Below are 19,989 nucleotides of genomic sequence, written 5' to 3' on the forward strand. Positions count from 1 at the left end.
CTGTAGAATGGGGATTAAGATTGTGAGCCCCCCGTGGGACAACCTGATCACCCTGTAACCTCCCCAGCGATTAGAACAGTGCTTTGCACATAGTAAGTGCTTAATAAATGCCATCCAAAAAAAAAGTCACTTCTCTGGGCCTCAGTCACCTCATCTGTACCTGATCACCCTGTAACCTCCCCATCGATTAGAACAGTGCTTTGCACAGAGTAAGCGCTTAATAAATGCCATAAAAAAAAGTCACCACTTCTCTGGGCCTCAGTCACCTCATCTGTAAAATGGGGATTAAGACTGTTAGCCCCACGTGGGACAACCTGATCACCCTGTAACCTCCCCCAGCGATTAGAACAGGGATTTGCACATAGTAAGCGTTTAACAAATGCCATAATTATTATTATTATTATTATTATAGTAAGCGCTTAATAAATGCCATCCAAAAAAAGTCACTGTAAAAGTCATCTGTAAAATGGGGATCAAGATTGTGAGCCCCCCGTGGGACAACCTGATCACCCTGTAAACTCCCCATTGATTAGCACAGTGCTTTGCTTAATAAATGCCATCAAAAAAAAAAGTCACCACTTCTCTGGGCCTCAGGCACCTCATCTGTAGAATGGGGATTAAGATTGTGAGCCCCCCGTGGGACAACCTGATCACCCTGTAACCTCCCCCAGCGATTAGAACAGGGCTTGGCACATAGTAAGAGCTTAATAAATGCCATCAAAAAAAAGTCACTTCACTTCTCTGGGCCTCAGTCACCTCATCTGTACCTGATCACCCTGTAACCTCCCCAGCGATTAGAACAGGGCTTTGCACATAGTAAGCGCTTAATAAATGCCATCCAAAAAAAAAAGTCACTGTAAAAATCATCTGTAAAATGGGGATCAAGATTGTGAGCCCCCCATGGGACAACCTGATCACCTTGTAACCTCCCCAGCGATTAGAAGAGTGTGTAAGCGCTTAATAAATGCCATCAAAAAAAAAAGTCACTTCACTTCTCCGGGCCTCAGTCACCTCATCTGTAGAATGGGGATTAAGATTGTGCGCCCCACGTGGGACAACCTGATCACCCTGTAACCTCCCCAGCGATTAGAACAGTGCTTGGCACATACTAAGCGCTTAATAAATGCCATCAAAAAAAAAGTCACCACTTCTCTGGGCCTCAGTCACCTCATCTGTAAAATCAGGATTAAGACTGTGAGCCCCCCGTGGGACAACCTGATCACCCTGTAACCTCCCCAGCGATTAGAACAGTGCTTGGCACATACTAAGCGCTTAATAAATGCCATCAAAAAAAGAAGTCACTTCTCTGGGCCTCAGTCACCTCATCTGTACCTGATCACCCTGCAACCTCCCCAGCGATTAGAACAGGGCTTTCCTTAATAAATGCCATAAAAAAAAGTCACCACTTCTCTGGGCCCCAGTCACCTCATCTGTAGAATGGGGATTAAGATTGTGAGCCCCACGTGGGACACCCTCAATCAATCGTATTTACTGAGCGCTTCCTGTGCGCAGAGCACTGTACTAAGCGCTTGGGGAGTCCAAGTTGGCAACACATAGAGACAGTCCCTACCCAACAGTGGGCTCACAGTCTAAACAGGGCTTGGCACGTAGTAAGCGCTTACTAAAATGGCTTTGTTCTATGATAATTAGGAGAAGGGTGGGTGGAGGGCCACGTCCTTCGACTGTCCCCGCCGAGGGCGACAATGGCCTGGTGCCCTCCCCCGGCCTCACTCACCTCCGCGGGCGGCCGGGAGGCCGGCCCGGGGCCTCCGCACCAACACCACCGTCGCCGCCGCCACCACCACCACCACCACCACGACGAAGAGGCCATCGTCTCCACCGCCCGAAAAAACCGGTTCCGCCTCCCGGGCCCTTAGGCCGCTCCCGGGCGGAAGGCGGGCCAGGGGGAGGGAGGGCGGCCTGCTCCTCCGGGGCGGGGCTAGGGCGGCCTGCTTCACTCACTCAATCGCATGTAGTGAACGCCTACTGCCTGCGGAGCACTGTACTAACCGCTTGGGAACCCCAAGTCGGCAACATACGATTGCAACAATGAGAAGCATTGCGGCTCCGTGGAAAGAGCGCGGGCTTTAAGGTCAGAGGGCATGGGTTCAAATGCCAGCTCCGCCTATTGTCAGCTGGGTGACGCTGGGCCTCGGGGAGTCATTCCTTCAGTGGTATGTATTGAGCGCCTTTTGCGTGCAGGGCACTGTACTAACCGCTTGGGAAGCCCAAGTCGGCAACATGTGATTGCAACAATTGTGGCTCCGTGGAAAGAGCGCGGGCTTTAAGGTCAGAGGTCATGGGTTCAAATGCCAGCTCCGCCTATTGTCAGCTGGGTGACGCTGGGCCTCGGGGAGTCATTCCTTCAGTGGTATGTATTGAGCGCCTTTTGCGTGCAGGGCACTGTACTAACCGCTTGGGAAGCCCAAGTCGGCAACATATGATTGCAACAATGAGAAGCATTGCGGCTCCGTGGAAAGAGCGCGGGCTTTAAGGTCAGAGGTCATGGGTTCAAATGCCGGCTCCGCCTATTGTCAGCTGGGTGACGCTGGGCCTCGGGGAGTCATTCCTTCAGTGGTATGTATTGAGCGCCTTTTGCGTGCAGGGCACTGTACTAACCGCTTGGGAACCCCAAGTCGGCAACATACGATTGCAACAATGAGAAGCATTGCGGCTCCGTGGAAAGAGCGCGGACTTTAAGGTCAGAGGGCATGGGTTCAAATGCCAGCTCCGCCTATTGTCAGCTGGGTGACGCTGGGCCTCGGGGAGTCATTCCTTCAGTGGTATGTATTGAGCGCCTTTTGCGTGCAGGGCACTGTACTAACCGCTTGGGAAGCCCAAGTCGGCAACATGTGATTGCAACAATTGTGGCTCCGTGGAAAGAGCGCGGGCTTTAAGGTCAGAGGTCATGGGTTCAAATGCCGGCTCCGCCTATTGTCAGCTGGGTGACGCTGGGCCTCGGGGAGTCATTCCTTCAATGGTATGTATTGAGCGCCTTCTGCGTGCAGGGCACTGTACTAACCGCTTGGGAACCCCAAGTCGGCAACATGTGATTGCAACAATGAGAAGCATTGTGGCTCCGTGGAAAGAGCGTGGGCTTTAAGGTCAGAGGTCATGGGTTCAAATGCCGGCTCCCCCTATTGTCAGCTGGGTGACGCTGGGCCTCGGGGAGTCATTCCTTCAATGGTATGTATTGAGCGCCTTCTGCGTGCAGGGCACTGTACTAACCGCTTGGGAACCCCAAGTCGGCAACATGTGATTGCAACAATGAGAAGCATTGTGGCTCCGTGGAAAGAGCGTGGGCTTTAAGGTCAGAGGTCATGGGTTCAAATGCCGGCTCCGCCTATTGTCAGCTGGGTGACGCTGGGCCTCGGGGAGTCATTCCTTCAATGGTATGTATTGAGCGCCTTCTGCGTGCAGGGTACTGTACTAACCGCTTGGGAACCCCAAGTCGGCAACATGTGATTGCAACAATGAGAAGCATTGTGGCTCCGTGGAAAGAGCGCGGGCTTTAAGGTCAGAGGGCATGGGTTCATATGCCGGTTCCGCCTATTGTCAGCTGGGTGACGCTGGGCCTCGGGGAGTCATTCCTTCAATGGTATGTATTGAGCGCCTTCTGCGTGCAGGGCACTGTACTAACCGCTTGGGAAGCCCAAGTCGGCAACATGTGATTGCAACAATGAGAAGCATTGTGGCTCCATGGAAAGAGCGCGGGCTTTAAGGTCAGAGGGCATGGGTTCAAATGCCAGCTCCGCCTATTGTCAGCTGGGTGACGCTGGGCCTCGGGGAGTCATTCCTTCAGTGGTATGTATTGAGCGCCTTTTGCGTGCAGGGCACTGTACTAACCGCTTGGGAAGCCCAAGTCGGCAACATGTGGTTGCAACAATTGTGGCTCCGTGGAAAGAGCGCGGGCTTTAAGGTCAGAGGTCATGGGTTCAAATGCCGGCTCCCCCTATTGTCAGCTGGGTGACGCTGGGCCTCGGGGAGTCATTCCTTCAGTGGTATGTATTGAGCGCCTTCTGCGTGCAGGGCACTGTACTAACCGCTTGGGAACCCCAAGTCGGCAACATGTGATTGCAACAATGAGAAGCATTGTGGCTCCGTGGAAAGAGCGCGGGCTTTAAGGTCAGAGGGCATGGGTTCAAATGCCGGCTCCGCCTATTGTCAGCTGGGTGACGCTGGGCCTCGGGGAGTCATTCCTTCAATGGTATGTATTGAGCGCCTTCTGCGTGCAGGGCACTGTACTAACCGCTTGGGAAGCCCAAGTCGGCAACATGTGATTGCAACAATGAGAAGCATTGTGGCTCCATGGAAAGAGCGCGGGCTTTAAGGTCAGAGGGCATGGGTTCAAATGCCAGCTCCGCCTATTGTCAGCTGGGTGACGCTGGGCCTCGGGGAGTCATTCCTTCAGTGGTATGTATTGAGCGCCTTTTGCGTGCAGGGCACTGTACTAACCGCTTGGGAAGCCCAAGTCGGCAACATGTGATTGCAACAATTGTGGCTCCGTGGAAAGAGCGCGGGCTTTAAGGTCAGAGGTCATGGGTTCAAATGCCGGCTCCGCCTATTGTCAGCTGGGTGACGCTGGGCCTCGGGGAGTCATTCCTTCAGTGGTATGTATTGAGCGCCTTTTGCGTGCAGGGCACTGTACTAACCGCTTGGGAAGCCCAAGTCGGCAACATATGATTGCAACAATGAGAAGCATTGCGGCTCCGTGGAAAGAGCACGGGCTTTAAGGTCAGAGGGCATGGGTTCAAATGCCGGCTCCGCCTATTGTCAGCTGGGTGACGCTGGGCCTCGGGGAGTCATTCCTTCAGTGGTATGTATTGAGCGCCTTTTGCGTGCAGGGCACTGTACTAACCGCTTGGGAAGCCCAAATCGGCAACATATGATTGCAACAATGAGAAGCATTGTGGCTCCGTGGAAAGAGCGCGGGCTTTAAGGTCAGAGGGCATGGGTTCAAATGCCGGTTCCGCCTATTGTCAGCTGGGTGACGCTGGGCCTCGGGGAGTCATTCCTTCAGTGGTATGTATTGAGCGCCTTTTGCGTGCAGGGCACTGTACTAACCGCTTGGGAACCCCAAGTCGGCAACATATACAGATGGCGATAATGAGAAGCAGCGTGGCTCGGTGGAAAGAGCGTGGGCTTTAAGGTCAGAGGGCATGGGTTCAAATCCTAGCTCCGCCGATTGTCAGCTGGGTGACGCTGGGCCTCGGGGATTCATTCATTCCTTCAATCGTATGTATTGAGCGCCTACTGCGTGCAGAGCACTGTACTAATAATGATGGCATTTATTAAGCGCTTACTATGTGCAAAGCACTGTTCTAAGCGCTGGGGGGATACAAAGTGATGAGGTTGTCCCACGTGGGGCTCACAGTCTTCATCCCCGTTTTACAGATGAGGGAACTGAGGCCCAGAGAAGTGAAGTGACTTGCCCAAAGTCACTTTGGGCACTAGTACCGCTTTCCCAAGCGGTAGTAACCGCTTGGGAACCCATCCGCCAAGCTAGCTCTCTTCTTCCCTTCAAGGCCCTACTGAGAGCTCACCTCCTCCAGGAGGCCTTCCCAGACTGAGCCCCTTCCTTCCTCTCCCTCTCGTCCCCCTCTCCATCCCCTCCATCTTACCTCCTTCCCTTCTCCACAGCACCTGTATATATGTATATATGTTTGTACATATTTATTACTCTATTTTACTTGTACATATCTATTCTATTCATTTTATTTTGTTAGTATGTTTGGTTTTGTTCTCTGTCTCCTCTTAGACTGTGAGCCCACTGTTGGGTAGGGATTGTCTCTATATGTTGCCAACTTGTACTTCCCAAGCGCTTAGTACAGTGCTCTGCACACAGTAAGCACTCAATAAATACGATTTACTGATTGATGGAACCCCAAGTCGGCAACATATACAGATGGCGATAATGAGAAGCAGCGTGGCTCGGTGGAAAGAGCACGGACTTTAAGGTCAGAGGTCATGGGTTCAAATCCCAGCTCCGCCGATTGTCAGCTGGGTGACACTGGGCCTCGGGGATTCATTCATTCCTTCAATCGTATGTATTGAGCGCTCACTGTGTGCAGAGCACTGTACTAACCGCTTGGGAAGCCCAAGTCGGCAACATATGATTGCGGTAATGAGAAGCAGCATGGCGCTTACTGTGTGCAGAGCACTGTACTAACCGCTTGGGAACCGCAGGTCGGCAACATATACGGATGGCGATAATGAGAAGCAGCGTGGCTCGGTAGAAAGAGCGTGGGCTTTAGGGTCAGAGGTCATGGGTTCAAATCCCGGCTCCGCCAATTGTCAGCTGGGTGACTCTGGGCAAGTCACTTCGCTGGGCCTCGGGGATTCATTCGTTCAGTTGTATGTATTGAGCGCTCACTGTGTGCAGAGCACTGTACTAATCGCTTGGGAAGCACAAGTTGGCAATAATGAGAAGCAGCGTGGCTCGGTGGACACAGCACGGGCTTTGGAGTCAGAGGTCATGGGTTCAAATCCTGGCTCTGCCAATTGTCAGCTGTGTGACTTTGGGCTAGTCACTTCACTTCTCTGTGCCTCAGTTACTTCATCTGTAAAATGGGGATTAAGACTGTGAGCCCCCAGTGGGACAACCTGATCACCTTGTTACCTCCGCAGCACTTAGAACAGTGCTTTGCACATAGTAAGCGCTTAATAAATGCTATTATTATTATTATTATGTCACTTCTCTGGGCCTCAGTTCCCTCATCTGTAGAATGGGGATTCATTCATTCATTAATTCAATCGTATTTATTGAGCGCTTACTGTGTGCAGAGCACTGTACTAAGCACTTGGGAAGTACAAGTTGGCAACGTATAGAGGCGGTCCCTACCCAACAGTGGGCTCACAGTCTAGAAGGGGGAGACAGACAACAAAACAAAACATATTAACAAAATAAAATAAATATAATAAATATGTACAAGTAAAATAGAGTAATAAATATGTACAAATATACATATGTACAGATGCTGTGGGGAGGGGAAGGAGGTGACTGTGAGCCCCCCCCCGAGGGGCAACCGTATCACTTTGTAACCTCCCCATTCATTCATTCAATCGTATTTATTGAGTTCTTATTGTGTGCAGAGCACTGTAAGGGCCTCAGTTATCTCATCTGTAAAGTGGGGATTAAGACTGTGAGCCCATTGTTGGGTAGGGACCGTCTCTATATGTTGTCGACTTGTACTTCCCAAGTGCTTAGTACAGAGCTTTGCACATTGTAAGCACCCAATAAATACGATTGAATGAATGTGGGACAACCTGATGACCTTGTTTCGCCCCCAGCGCTTAGAACAGTGCTTTACACATAGTAAGCGCTTAATAAATGCCATTATTATTATTATTATTAAGCGCTATGTGCCAAGCACATATAGAGACAGTCCTTACCCAACAACGGGCTCACAGTCGAGAGGGAGACAGACAACAAAACGTGCAGACACGTGATAATGGCATTTGTTAAGCGCTTACTATGTTGCCAAGCACTGTTCTAAGCGCTGGGGGCAATACAAGGTCATCAGGTTGCCCCACATTCATTCAATCGTATTTATTGAGTGCTTACTGTGTGCAGAGCACTGTACTGAGCACTTGGGGAGTACAAGTCGGCAACATAGAGACGGTCCCTACCCAACTACGGGCTCACAGTCTTAATCCCCATTTTACAGATGAGATAACTGCGGCCCGAGAATAATAATGATGGCATTTATTAATTGCTTACTATGTGCAAAGCACTGTTCTAAGCGCTGGGGAGGGGGGATACAAGGTCATCAGGTTGTCCCACATAGGGCTTACAGTCTTAATCCCCATTTTACAGGCGAGAGAAGTTAGGTGACTTTCCCAAAGTCACACAGCTGACAAGTGGAGGAGCCGGGATTAGAACCCATGATTTCTGACATCCATTCAATTGTATTGAGCGCTTACTGTGTGCACTGTACTAAGCGCCTGGAAAGTACAATTCAGCAATAACAAGAGATGATCCCTGCCCACACTGGGCTTACAGTACTGTGTGCAGAGCACTGTACTACCCAGTTGGGAGAGGCAAGTCACTTAACTTCTCTGAGCCTCAGTTGCCTCAACTGTAAAAATGGGGATTAAGACTGTGAGCCCTATGTGGGACAACTTGATCACATTGTATCCCGCTATTTGCTGAGGAGCCGGGTTGGACACGGTCATCGTTCCCATTTGACAGGCGAGTTGACTGAGGCCGAGGGAAGTGACTTCCGCACGGGGTCACAGGGCAGAGAGTCTCTACCCCACGAGGTGACTCCCAAACCCGTGCTCTGTCCACGGGGCCACAATGGTTCTCTGAGGTGGGGCGAGGATGGGCACCTCCCCCGGTGGAAGTGGTCAGGGCTGGGCCTCGGCCGTGCCATTTTCCTTGAGCATATGTATATATGTTTGTACATATTTATTACTGTATTTTACTTGTACATATCTATTCTATTTATTTTATTTTGTTAGTATGTTTGGTTTTGCTCTGTCTCCCCCTTTTAGACTGTCGGGTAGGGACTGTCTCTAGATGTTTCCAACTTGGACTTCCCAAGCGCTTAGTACAGTGCTCCACACACAGTAAGGGCTCAATAAATACGATTGATTGATTGAGGTGACTCCCAAACCCGTGCTCTAGCTGTGTGACTTTGGGCAAGTCACTTCACTTCTCCGACCCTCAGTTACCTCATCTGTAAAATGGGGGTGAAGACTGTGAGCCCCCCCGTGGGACAGCCTGATCGCCTTGTAACCTCCCCAGCACTTAGAACAGTGCTTTGCACATAGTAAGCGCTTAATAAATGCCATTATTATTATTATTATCCACGGGGCCGCAATGTTTCTCTGAGGCGGGGCGAGGATGGGCACCTCCCTCGGTGGAAGTGGTCAGGGCTGGGCCTCGGCCGCGCCATTTTCCTTGAACATATGTATATATGTTTGTACATATTTATTACTCTATTTCACTTGTACATATCTATTCTATTTATTTTGTTAGTATGTTTGGTTTTGCTCTCCGTCTCCCCCTTTTAGACTGTGAGCACACTGTCGGGTAGGGACTGTCTCTATATGTTGCCAACTTGGACTTCCCAAGCGCTTAGTACAGTGCTCTGCACACAGTAAGCGCTCAATAAATACGATTGATTGATTGATTGAGGTGACTCCCAAACCCGTGCTCTGTCCACGGGGCTGCAATGTTTCTCTGAGGCGGGGAGAGGGCGAGGATGGGCACCTCCCTCGGTGCTGGGCCTCGGCCGAGCCATTTTCCTTGAGCATATGTATATATGTTTGTACATATTTATTACTCTATTTTACTTGTACATATCTATTCTATTTATTTTATTTTGTTAGTACGTTTGGTTTTGTTCTCTGTCTCCCCCTTTTAGACTGTGAGCCCACTGTCGGGTAGGGCCTGTCTCTATATGTTGCCAACTTGGACTTCCCAAGCGCTCAGTACAGTGCTGTGCACACAGCAAGCGCTCAATAAATACGATTGATTGATTGATTGAGCACCGGCTCCCACGGGGAGGAGGAAGGCGTCACCTCCACCCTCAGTTGGCCCCGCCTCAGGGTCAGACACAGGCTCCCAATCCGCCCCTCCCTACTCGGGCTGGGCCATGCCTGTCCTTCCTCCCTGAAAAGCCTGTCTCCGTGCTTTGTTTTGTTCTCTGTCCCCGTCCTCTAGACTGTGAGCCCGCTGTTGGATAAGGACCGTCTCTCCATGCTGCCGACTTGTACGTCCCAAGCGCTTAGTACAGTGCTCTAAACACAGTAAGCGCTCAATAAATACGATTTCCAGGAGGCCTTCCCAGACTGAGCCCCTTCCTTCCTCTCCCCCTCGTCCCCCTCTCCATCCCCCCCATCTTACCTCCTTCCCTTCCCCACAGCACTTGTATGTATGTATATATGTTTGTAAATATTTATTACTTTATTTATTTTACTTGTACATATCTATTCTGTGTATTTTATTTTGTTAGTATGTTTGGTTTTGTTCTCTGTCTCCCCCTTTTAGACTGTGAGCCCACTGTTGGGTAGGGACTGTCTCTATATGTATGTATATATGTTTGTAAATATTTATTACTTTATTTATTTTACTTGTACATATCTATTCTATTTATTTTATTTTGTTAGTATGTTTGGTTTTGTTCTCTGTCTCCCCCTTCTAGCCTGTGAGCCCGCTGTTGGGCAAGGACCGTCTCTCTATGCTGCCGACTTGTACGTCCCAAGCGCTTAGTACAGTGCTCTGCACACAGTAAGCGCTCAGTAAATACGATTTCCAGGAGGCCTTCCCAGACTGAGCCCCTTCCTTCCTCTCCGCCTCGTCCCCCTCTGCATCCCCCCCATCTTACTTCCTTCCCTTCCCCACAGCACCTGTATGTATGTATATATGTTTGTAAATATTTATTACTTTATTTATTTATTTTACTTGTACATATCTGTTCTATTTATTTTATTTTGTTAGTATGTTTGGTTTTGTTCTCTGTCACCCCCTTTTAGACTGTGAGCCCACTGTTGGGTAGGGACTGTCTCTATGTGTATGTATGTATGTTTGTAAATATTTATTACTTTATTTTACTTGTACATATCTGTTCTATTTATTTTATTTTGTTAGTATGTTTGGTTTTGTTCTCTGTCTGGGTAGGGACTGTCTCTATATGTATGTATATATGTTTGTAAGTATTTATTACTTTATTTTACTTGTACATATCTGTTCTATTTATTTTATTTTGTTAGTATGTTTGGTTTTGTTCTCTGTCTCCCCCTTTTAGACTGTGAGCCCACTGTTGGGTAGGGACTGTCTCTATATGTATGTATATATGTTTGTAAATATTTATTACTTTATTTTACTTGTACATATCTATTCTATTTATTTTATTTTGTTAGTTTGGTTTTGTTCTCTGTCTCCCCCTTTTTAGACTGTGAGCCCGCTGTTGGGTAGGGACTGTCTCTATATGTATGTATATATGTTTGTAAATATTTATTACTTTATTTATTTATTTTACTTGTACATATCTGTTCTATTTATTTTATTTTGTTAGTATGTTTGGTTTTGTTCTCTGTCTTCCCCTTTTAGACTGTGAGCCCGCTGTTGGGTAAGGACCGTCTCTATATGCTGCCGACTTGTACGTCCCAAGCGCTTAGTACAGTGCTCTGCACACAGTAAGCGCTCAATAAATACGATTAATTGAATGAATGAATGGAAAGAAGGAAGAGGCAGCAGCAGCCAACAGCCATATCCGCCCTTCCTGATGCCCGGCCCTCTCGCTTTAGCCTCATCTTTCCTCCCACCCCCATTTTTTCTCCATTATTGTTGACGGCTTTTCTCCTCCCGTCACTTAGGAGCACCTTGAGAGCTTTATAAGGACCTCAGCCTTCTCTCCCAAGTGGTTAGTAACGTCTTGCGTTTAGAGAGCGCCTTTATTCCCCTAGCCCGTCCATGTTTTTGACCGTCTGTTGCTGTATTGTACTTAACCAAGTGCTTAGTACAGTGCTTTGCACACAGTAAGCGCTTAATTTTGTTAGTATGTTTGGTTTTGTTCTCTGTCTCCCCCTTTTAGACTGTGAGCCAACTGTTGGGTAGAGACTGTCTCTATATGTTGCCAACTTGTACTTCCCAAGCGCTTAGTACAGTGCTCTGCACACAGTAAGCGCTCAATAAATATGATTGATCAATAAATGATGAGAAACAGCGTGCCTTAGGGGAAGTCGGGGCACGTGGGTTCTAATCCCTGCCCTGCCACTTGTCTGCTGGGTGACCTTGGGCAAGTCACTTCTCTGTGCCTAGTTACCTCATCTGGAAAATGGGAATTACGACGGTGAGCCCCACGTGGGACAACCTGATTACCTTGTATGTACCCCAGCGCTCAGAACAGTGGTTGGTCCATAGTAAGAGCTTAACAAATACCATAATTATTATTATTATTAAGTACGACTGAAATAATGGGCTCTTTTTAGACCTCACAACAGCCCTTTAAGGTAGGGGAAAAGCATCTCCACTTTACAGGTGAAGATGACAGGTTAAACCCATTCCCTTCTGCATTACCGACTTGTTCCCTTTATTCATCCCCCCACAGCACTTATGTCCATATCTGTCATTTATTTAGAATAATGTCCATCTCCTCCTCTAGACTGTAAGCTCGTTGTGGACAGGGAATGGGTCTGTTTATTATTGTACTTTCCCAAGCGCTCAGTACAGTGCTCGGTGCACAGTAAGCGCTCAATAAACACGACTGACTGCCTGACAGGTGAGGAAACAGGTACAGAGAGATTAAGAGGTTCGTCCAAGGTCACACAGCAGAACTGGGCCTTGAACCCGGGTCCAACTAAATTAGTATTGATTGATTATTCCGCTGTCCCCAGCTTCTGCAGCCATTAACTCCTTTCTCTCTATTCCAAGCACTTAGGCAGAAATATGGAAGAAAGAGGGGGGATCGCGCTCCGCCGTTACCATCTACTCCGGTTTCTTTGCCTGTTGATGTTCAGTTTGGACCCTCTTGTTTGTGCCTTGCTGGAATCCGTCCTTGACCGAGGTGTCAACCTGAAGGTTCGTTACGTCAGCAAACTGAACAGCAGCCAAGGTTACTGTGAAAAGAAAATGAAAATGGAGTCATTTGCAGCATGGAGTCTTTCCACAGAAAAACTAGGTATACCGGGCACTGCCAAATTGTATTTTATCCTTCTTTGCAAAACAACAAAAGTAATGTTTCTGCTTAGCTGGAACACGCAAAACTGCAGTCTGCTTATTTGGTTTAGGGACTGTTCCCTCTTCTTCATTCTCCATATTTTCCAAGATGTGTGCAATTTGAGATGGTAGGGTTGTCAAGGGGCAGGACAAAGGTTTTATAAACTGGAACTACTTTAAAATGTATTTGTAAAAGTTCTCAAAACCCCTGTCCATGCAGACCTGCTTATTCTTTCACATAAGGAAGCCCATCATTTATACGGAAGTATATAAAAAAATTTAGCCTTATCCTCAAATGGGGATAAAGTTCACTGTTAATAGAGTTATCTTCTAACACTATAGACAACACAGGGCGTAGAATTAATGATATATTATGCTTTAATCTTCACCTGGGCATCTTAAAGCCACTGTAGATTGTCATTAAAAAAATCAGTGAACAGTCCTTGAAATGTTTTTAGTAACGTCTTTTAGGAAAGACTGCTTAATCAGTGGTATTAATTGTACATTTACTGTGAGCAGAGCACACTGGGTGAGGAGAGTACAACAGAGTTAGTGGACATGTTCCGTGCTCACAACAGTCATTACAGTCTGGAAGACTCATCACAAGGTTCAGTAGTATAGTTGGATAGCCCATCTGACCTATTAAGTAAAGTAGTAATGGTCATTTGTCTTTAAGAATTTTAATTCCTTGTATTTTATCAAAAATTTCCATTTATAAGTTGCCTCTAAATATTCCAAAACAGAACAGCTGTTGGTCTTCATTTAATTGTCGCATAAAATTAGAGTGAAAAAAATTAAAGCACTGGTTTATAAAGACAAAAGCTGAAAGGGGAGGGGGCAGAGTGGACCTTAAATTGTTAATCCCATCAGTAACACCATGAGTAAAGGACAATATCCTTTGAAGCTTGAAGATGTTGGGTTCCAAACAAATGAAAGAAAAGCATTTTTCATAAAGCAGGTGTAGAAGTGACTGACACAGAATATTTGCAGGCGAAAATAACAATAGATTTTAACAGGGTTTAGATAAATGAGTGGCAAAGAAGGCCATAATGGAATATTATAGAGGAAAAAATAGAGTTGTTACATACTGCAAGCCTAACTTAAGAATGGACGAGGAAACCAGTAAATGTAACGAAGCACTGTTGTTATTCCCAGTGAGACAGAATCGTGGGCTGATTGGAAGTTGCTCTGACCAAGTATGGGTTTCTTTTAATCTTTGTGAAAACACATTTCCAACTGTAGTTATTTGTTGTGAAGCAGCTATAACTTAAATTATGATGCAGAATTTCCTACCTTAGGTTTTCATTAGGTTGTAACAACTTTTTGTATGGAAAAGTATTGCGATTTTTATCATCATCAGTATTGAGTGTCTATGGGTTGCAGACTATATTTTGTGCTTGGGAAAATGCAAAATAAGTGAAAGGCACCATTCCTATCTTTTGGGAGTTTACAACCTAATGCTGTTGTCATAATGTACAATTTTTTGTGGTATTTGTTAAACACTTATGTGCCAGGCGTTTACTAAGCATTGGGATAGATACACGCTAATCAGGTTGGACACATTCTGTGTCCCACATGGGACTCACAGTCTTAATCCCCATTTTACAGATGAGGGAATTGAGGCACAGAGAAGTTAAGTGACTTGTTCATGGTCACACAGCAGACAAATGCTGGACCCAGGGTTCAAACCTAGGTCCTTCTGACTCCCACATCCGCTGCTTCTCAGTATCTATTGAGGCCTTTAAAATCTAGGTGAAATTTAAATAAGATCAGGAGCAGAGTTGTGTTTTTTAAACAAAACTTTTGCTATTGGCCATTCTGTCGTTCTTTATTTTCTAAATATTGTTGCACTTTTGGCCTAGAGTGCTGTCTTTGTTAATACTTTCATTTGTGAAAGAAGACAAAAGACCATTCCAGGCTCTAGTTTTGGGTCTGTTTAATTGTATATTGTTTCTATTAGCTTTAGCAGTTCAGCAGTTTTTAACAGTTTAGAAGTGTTGTTCATTGGGTGGGGCATTTGCAATTGCAAGTTGCCCTTGGAGACAACCAGTCAGTAGGCCCAGCAGCCCATGAGGAAAGCATTTATTCATTTATTCATTCATTAAATCATATTTATTGAGCGCTTACTGTGTGCAGAGCACTGTACTATGCTCTTGGGAAGTACAAGTCGGCAACATATAGAGACGGTCCCTACCCGACAACGGGCTCACATTCTAGAAGGGATAATGATGACATTTATTAAGTGCTTGCTATGTGCAGAGCACTGTTCTAAGCACTGTGGAGGTTACAAGGCGATCAGATTGTCCCATGGAGGGCTCACAGTCTTAATCCCCATTTTACAGATGAGGAAACTGAGGCACAGAGAAGTGAAGTGATTTGCCCAAAGTCACACAGCTGATAATTGGCAGAGCCGGAATTTGAACACATGACCTCTGACTCCAAAGCCCGTACTTTTTCCACTGAGCCACTTTCACTTTCCGCTTAAAGTTGTGGGGTGAAGGGGATAGTCTGAGACTAGGCAAACCTAGTCTAATTTTTTTGGGCCCAGACTAGCCTACTTTCTGTCAGATTTTGGCTGAGTTCAATTGCAGTAAAGTCTTAAAGTAATTTTATTTAAGGTTTTTTTTATTAGTATTTTTATAAACTAAGCAGTTCACTTAAGGTGTTTTTCCCCCCAGGAATCTTGCCAATCGATCCTATTGAAGAAAACTATGTCCGTGAAGTGAAACACTGCATTTTTTCCATTGTCTATCCCACTCCTTTCCAATCAAGAGTATATCTGGCAGCAGTTTCAAAGGTTAGTCGTAATTATCTTTGAAGATTCCCGAATAAAATGTTCCCCAATGTCACTATCTCTTGGATAAAAAGAGATCACTTGAGTTGCATAATTAGGTGCATCAGATAACCTTCTGCCTTTAGAACTGACTTAAGCAAAATTTTTGAAAATCAAAAATCCACACAGCGATTATGAATAATGGATAATACCGTACTTTCAGTTAAGGTCTTCTGGATTCAGCATTAATAGTTTGAAGAAAAAAGAAAGATGGGTTAAATACTCATCCTATGCCAATCTGGATAAAATTCCTATTTGCCAAGATCTGAATGATTCTATTTTAATTTTAAAAAGATGAATGTAAGATTAAAATGGCAAATTTGCTGGTTTTAGCTTTCATAAGAATGTGTATCTTGGTAGAAAAAATTGTGCTGAAAGTGGCCCGACATTGACATCAGCCATAGGTATACAACCCCCAAGGTGCAAACAAGTAACCTCAATTTCACCCCTGCTGCCACCACCACCCCACTGAGAAAGGGGGGTGGGTGTTGAATTAGTTGCAGCAACATAGAAGTTGTGTGCAGCCCAGGTTGATTGTTGAAGGCCAAGGGGCGTGAGGATGGTGCACAGATTGGGGTTGTGCCTCAGGTGCAAAAACCTAGCACAACCATGCAGGTAGAAATTGTAATATTTTCCCCTTGACCATAGCAAAAGCTTTCAGAAATATTGTTTTTTGTGCTCTTTCTGGTGGAGGAAAAATGGGTGCTTTGATAAGCCTAATTCGAGACACTTAAAGACACTTAAAGTACCAGGCCCTTAATTTTATTAAGGCTTTCTGGTTATTAATGGTACCTATATAAAGGGAGACAAATATCTCTGCTTAGAACTGTAGAACCCTATCTGAGACAGGAACTGTTTTTGACTTGAGTATCTTGTACCTACCTCAGTGTTTGGCCCATAGTAAGTGCTAAACCAATACCACAATTATGATTATTAACTGTAAAAGAAATAAATCTAAGGGAATCTTTTAATGGTTTTTAAATTTCTTTTGCATCGTTTCATTTTGTTGGCATACCACCTAATTTCTAAGAAAATACTGTTTTTCCCTCACAGGAAGTTTTGGAAGACATTTTAGATCTTGATATATCTATCTCCAAGACGGATGATTTTATACAACTTGTAAGTGGTGGGAAAATAGTGTCTGAGTCTGTTCCACTGGCTCACAGATATGGAGGTCATCAGGTAATTCCATCATTCCCATTTTATAAAAGAAACCTTTGGGTTGTAGATAGACTTGATTTTCAGTTTTCCTTATAGGCAACCAATGAAACCTAAAGTGGAATTACTTTGCAAGACCTGAAGTAATTGCTTATTAATTGTTTCATCTTAATATTAGCATACCGGGAATTGAGCACAATATTTTTAGACTATCAGAGAACATGTATAATTAAGTTGGAAAAACTGAGGTCATCTGGTTCGTTAATGGTCATAACGATTCCGCAAGATTGCGAGAGTTTCAGGAAGAATATTAGGGCTTCTCTGGGGAGTTGCAACACAATCAAATCTGTGTAGATTCACGCAAGAGGCAGATGCAATCTGGGAATGCGGTAGCCTCAGGAAGATACTGATGAAAAGAAAGCAAACCTAGGAAGGCAAGAGACTCCTTCCAAACTTATCTTGAAATAGAAATGTATATCAGTCAAGATTTCACTTATTAATGTTACCAATACAGTTAAATCTATAGAAAATAACTTTTGATTTTCATTTTTCTTAGTTTGGAACCTGGGCAGGACAGCTTGGGGATGGAAGAGCCCATCTTATTGGCATCTACACCAACAGGTACCATGTTTTCTGTAGCCAGGATGTGAATTCTCTTGACTAAACAAAGATGTATTTTAATATATTGATGTTATTTTGGCAGGCACGGTGAGCAATGGGAACTCCAGTTAAAAGGCTCAGGAAGGACCCCATACTCAAGGTACCTGCTTGGTGCTTCCAGCTAAGGTAGATTTAATTGTTTCTTTTTGATTAGAAAACCCAACTAAAACCTTTTATTTTTATTTTTCTAGAAATGGTGATGGAAGAGCTGTGCTTCGTTCCTCAGTGAGAGAGTTTTTGGGTAGTGAGGCCATGCATTATCTTAGGATTCCAACAAGCAGAGCTGTAAGGTATGTGTTGGGTTTTTATTTTGTTTTGTTTTGTTTTTTTACCAACAGAGTATCCCCCAAAGACAGGTTTGGGGACCAAATGATGAAGTCTATAGAAAAACAGCAAATGAGTATCACAGTGATTTTTTTTTTTCATGGACAGTCATATAAGTGCAATTATCTTTAATGCAGAAGGGAGCCACAAAAGGAGGAGTCACAGAGTTGAGAGTAAGGGAGCCTAATTTCACACGCTTTCCTCTCCACCATGGCATCTGAGCCCAGAGACAGAGGTAGAGCCTAGAGGTGCTTTGTACTGATAGTTTCAGAAGCACCTGGCTTGGCATTGAACCTAAGCATACTTGGGAACTCTGATTTTGTGATTTCAACTATTTAGTGTTATCCATTCCATTATGGTAGTCTTAACGGCTTTGGTATCCAGTTCTTAAAATTCAGCATTTTAACAATAATAATAATGAAAAATTGGTATTAAATGCTTAGTTATATGTTAAGTGTTTCTTGGACACCTTGGAGTTCAGGGTAATGCCAAGCTTTAAGGGCTTTTTCATTCAGTCGTACTGAGCGCTTACTGTGTGCAAAGCTTTTGAGACAGGAAGGATGGTGGTATTGTCTACCTTGTTGGGAAAGTTGAGGGAAGGAAGATGAGGAATTCTGCTTTGGACATGTTAAATTTGAGGTGGTGATGGAACATCCAAGAAGAGTTATCCGTCCAGAAGGCAGGGAGATGTGCAAGACTGCAGAGGAGGAGAAAAATTGGGGCTGGAGAGGTAGATCTGGGAGTCATCTACAAAGAGATGATAGTTGAAGACATGGGAGCAAACACATTTTCCAAGAAAGTGGGTGTAGAGGGAAAGCAGGGGACCCAGAACTGAGCCTTGAAGTAGAAACACAAGTTGGAACTTATGTTCTCATTAGTTATAAGTGGTGGATTGAATCCTGAACCAAGATTGGATAACCTGTTTTTATGAAAATTGAGAATTAGGTATTCAGTCAATTGTCTAAAAGTAATATAATGACATTAAATGTAATTTATATCGAGTCAGAGATCCCCCACAGTAGGGTAGCTGTCTTTTCTTTGGAAGTAAAATGGATGTCAGCCTTCCTTAGTGACTCTGCCTGTTGACTGGGAAACGTCCCTTCCCCCCTTGCCCTCTTTAAACTGTCCTCCCCTTCCCTTCTCACTCCTCTGTTGCAGTTTTGAAAATTGTTGACCCTTTTCCCTGAGACTCTTTTGTGTTCCCGTCCATGTCAATATAGTACTGCACTGTAGGCTGTACCTGGGATTAGAGCCATAAGCGAGACTTATAATAATGATAGCATTTGTTAAGTGTTTACTATGTGCAAAACACTGTTCTAAGCGCTGGGCACTGTTCTAAGCGCCAGACTTGTACTATTATAAAAGCTGAAATTGTTGTTTTGTAGAGCTGAAACAGGGTGTAAATGTAGAAACATTGTCAGTTCATTTTATCTTAAAATGTTGTAAATTGAGGACTGCTTGCAATTTATTCAATTTGCTCTCATCTTTAATTTTTAATGCTTGCTTGCTGTCTGTGAGCAGCCATGTGACCAAAAAGACTGATGTGTGGTGTATGACAAATTCTGTTTAAATAGTGGGGCTTTCTCCTGAGTAACTGTCATGTATTTTAGTTAAAATGTAACTCTGCGTGTTTAATTCTCTTTTGTCTGCAGCCTAGTTGTTAGTTATGATGATGTGTGGAGAGATCAGTTCTACAATGGAAATGTAGGAAAAGAAAGAGGTAATGAAATATTTGAAAAATATTTTTGCAAAATTAAGACTCATTTCTTCGGAGATAAAAGAGGTTTTTCAACATTCCCCCAAATTATATGTCAAGCAGTTAAAATATACAAACATTTAAATGAATAGTTTTTTTAGATTTATTCTTTTAGCATTGTTTTTTAAGCAAGGGAAAATAACCTTCTGAAGTTTTTTAATTGGTTATTTCAAGGAGTTATTTATTAACGAGTTTGCCCTTTCAGGATAACAATCAAATTAATTCTTGGATATAAAATGAGAGTAGCTCAGTTAAAGGAGCCCTCCCTCATGTTTCCGCAGAATAATCAGGTGGCATTCAGGAAGATAAGAGGTCAGTGAAAAAAGAAAAAGATTTGTAAGGGGATTTATGGTGTACTTTTAGGAGGTCATGATATACAAGACGGACAGTTGTCTTTTGGAAATCTTGGGAAAGAAAATTCAGTACAGTGGAAAGCTAATTAACAGAAACTCAGTTATCCAAACTGATTGGTTATCCAACCAAGTCTACTATGAAATAATCTAAAGAAACCCTTCAGATAACAGGGGAAAAAATGGGCAGAAGCAGAGTCTGATAAAGCCCAACTACTTTTCATTCATTTATCCAAATATC

General features: G+C 44.7%; 1 protein-coding gene across 2 annotated transcripts in view; it reads left to right on the top strand.

The window, feature by feature from the left end:
- The first annotated feature begins 4,120 nt into the window (after positions 1-4,120).
- The window catches only part of LOC119936309 (protein adenylyltransferase SelO-like), a 42,155-nt gene continuing 26,286 nt past the window's right edge, over positions 4,121-19,989 (top strand). Inside the window, exons 1-8 of one of the 2 annotated variants that reach the window (XM_038755858.1) lie at positions 4,121-4,207; positions 12,383-12,629; positions 15,346-15,464; positions 16,554-16,682; positions 17,215-17,279; positions 17,362-17,418; positions 17,510-17,608; positions 19,295-19,362. In XM_038755858.1, coding sequence (XP_038611786.1) covers positions 4,136-4,207; positions 12,383-12,629; positions 15,346-15,464; positions 16,554-16,682; positions 17,215-17,279; positions 17,362-17,418; positions 17,510-17,608; positions 19,295-19,362 — 856 coding nt within the window. In that variant the 5' untranslated portion in view covers positions 4,121-4,135. Of the gene's footprint in view, positions 4,208-11,355; positions 11,373-12,382; positions 12,630-15,345; positions 15,465-16,553; positions 16,683-17,214; positions 17,280-17,361; positions 17,419-17,509; positions 17,609-19,294; positions 19,363-19,989 lie in introns of those variants that run through there. The other variant, XM_038755859.1, reaches the window with a different exon arrangement.

This window comes from Tachyglossus aculeatus, chromosome 13, assembly GCF_015852505.1.
Source record: "Tachyglossus aculeatus isolate mTacAcu1 chromosome 13, mTacAcu1.pri, whole genome shotgun sequence".
NCBI lineage: Eukaryota > Metazoa > Chordata > Mammalia > Monotremata > Tachyglossidae > Tachyglossus > Tachyglossus aculeatus.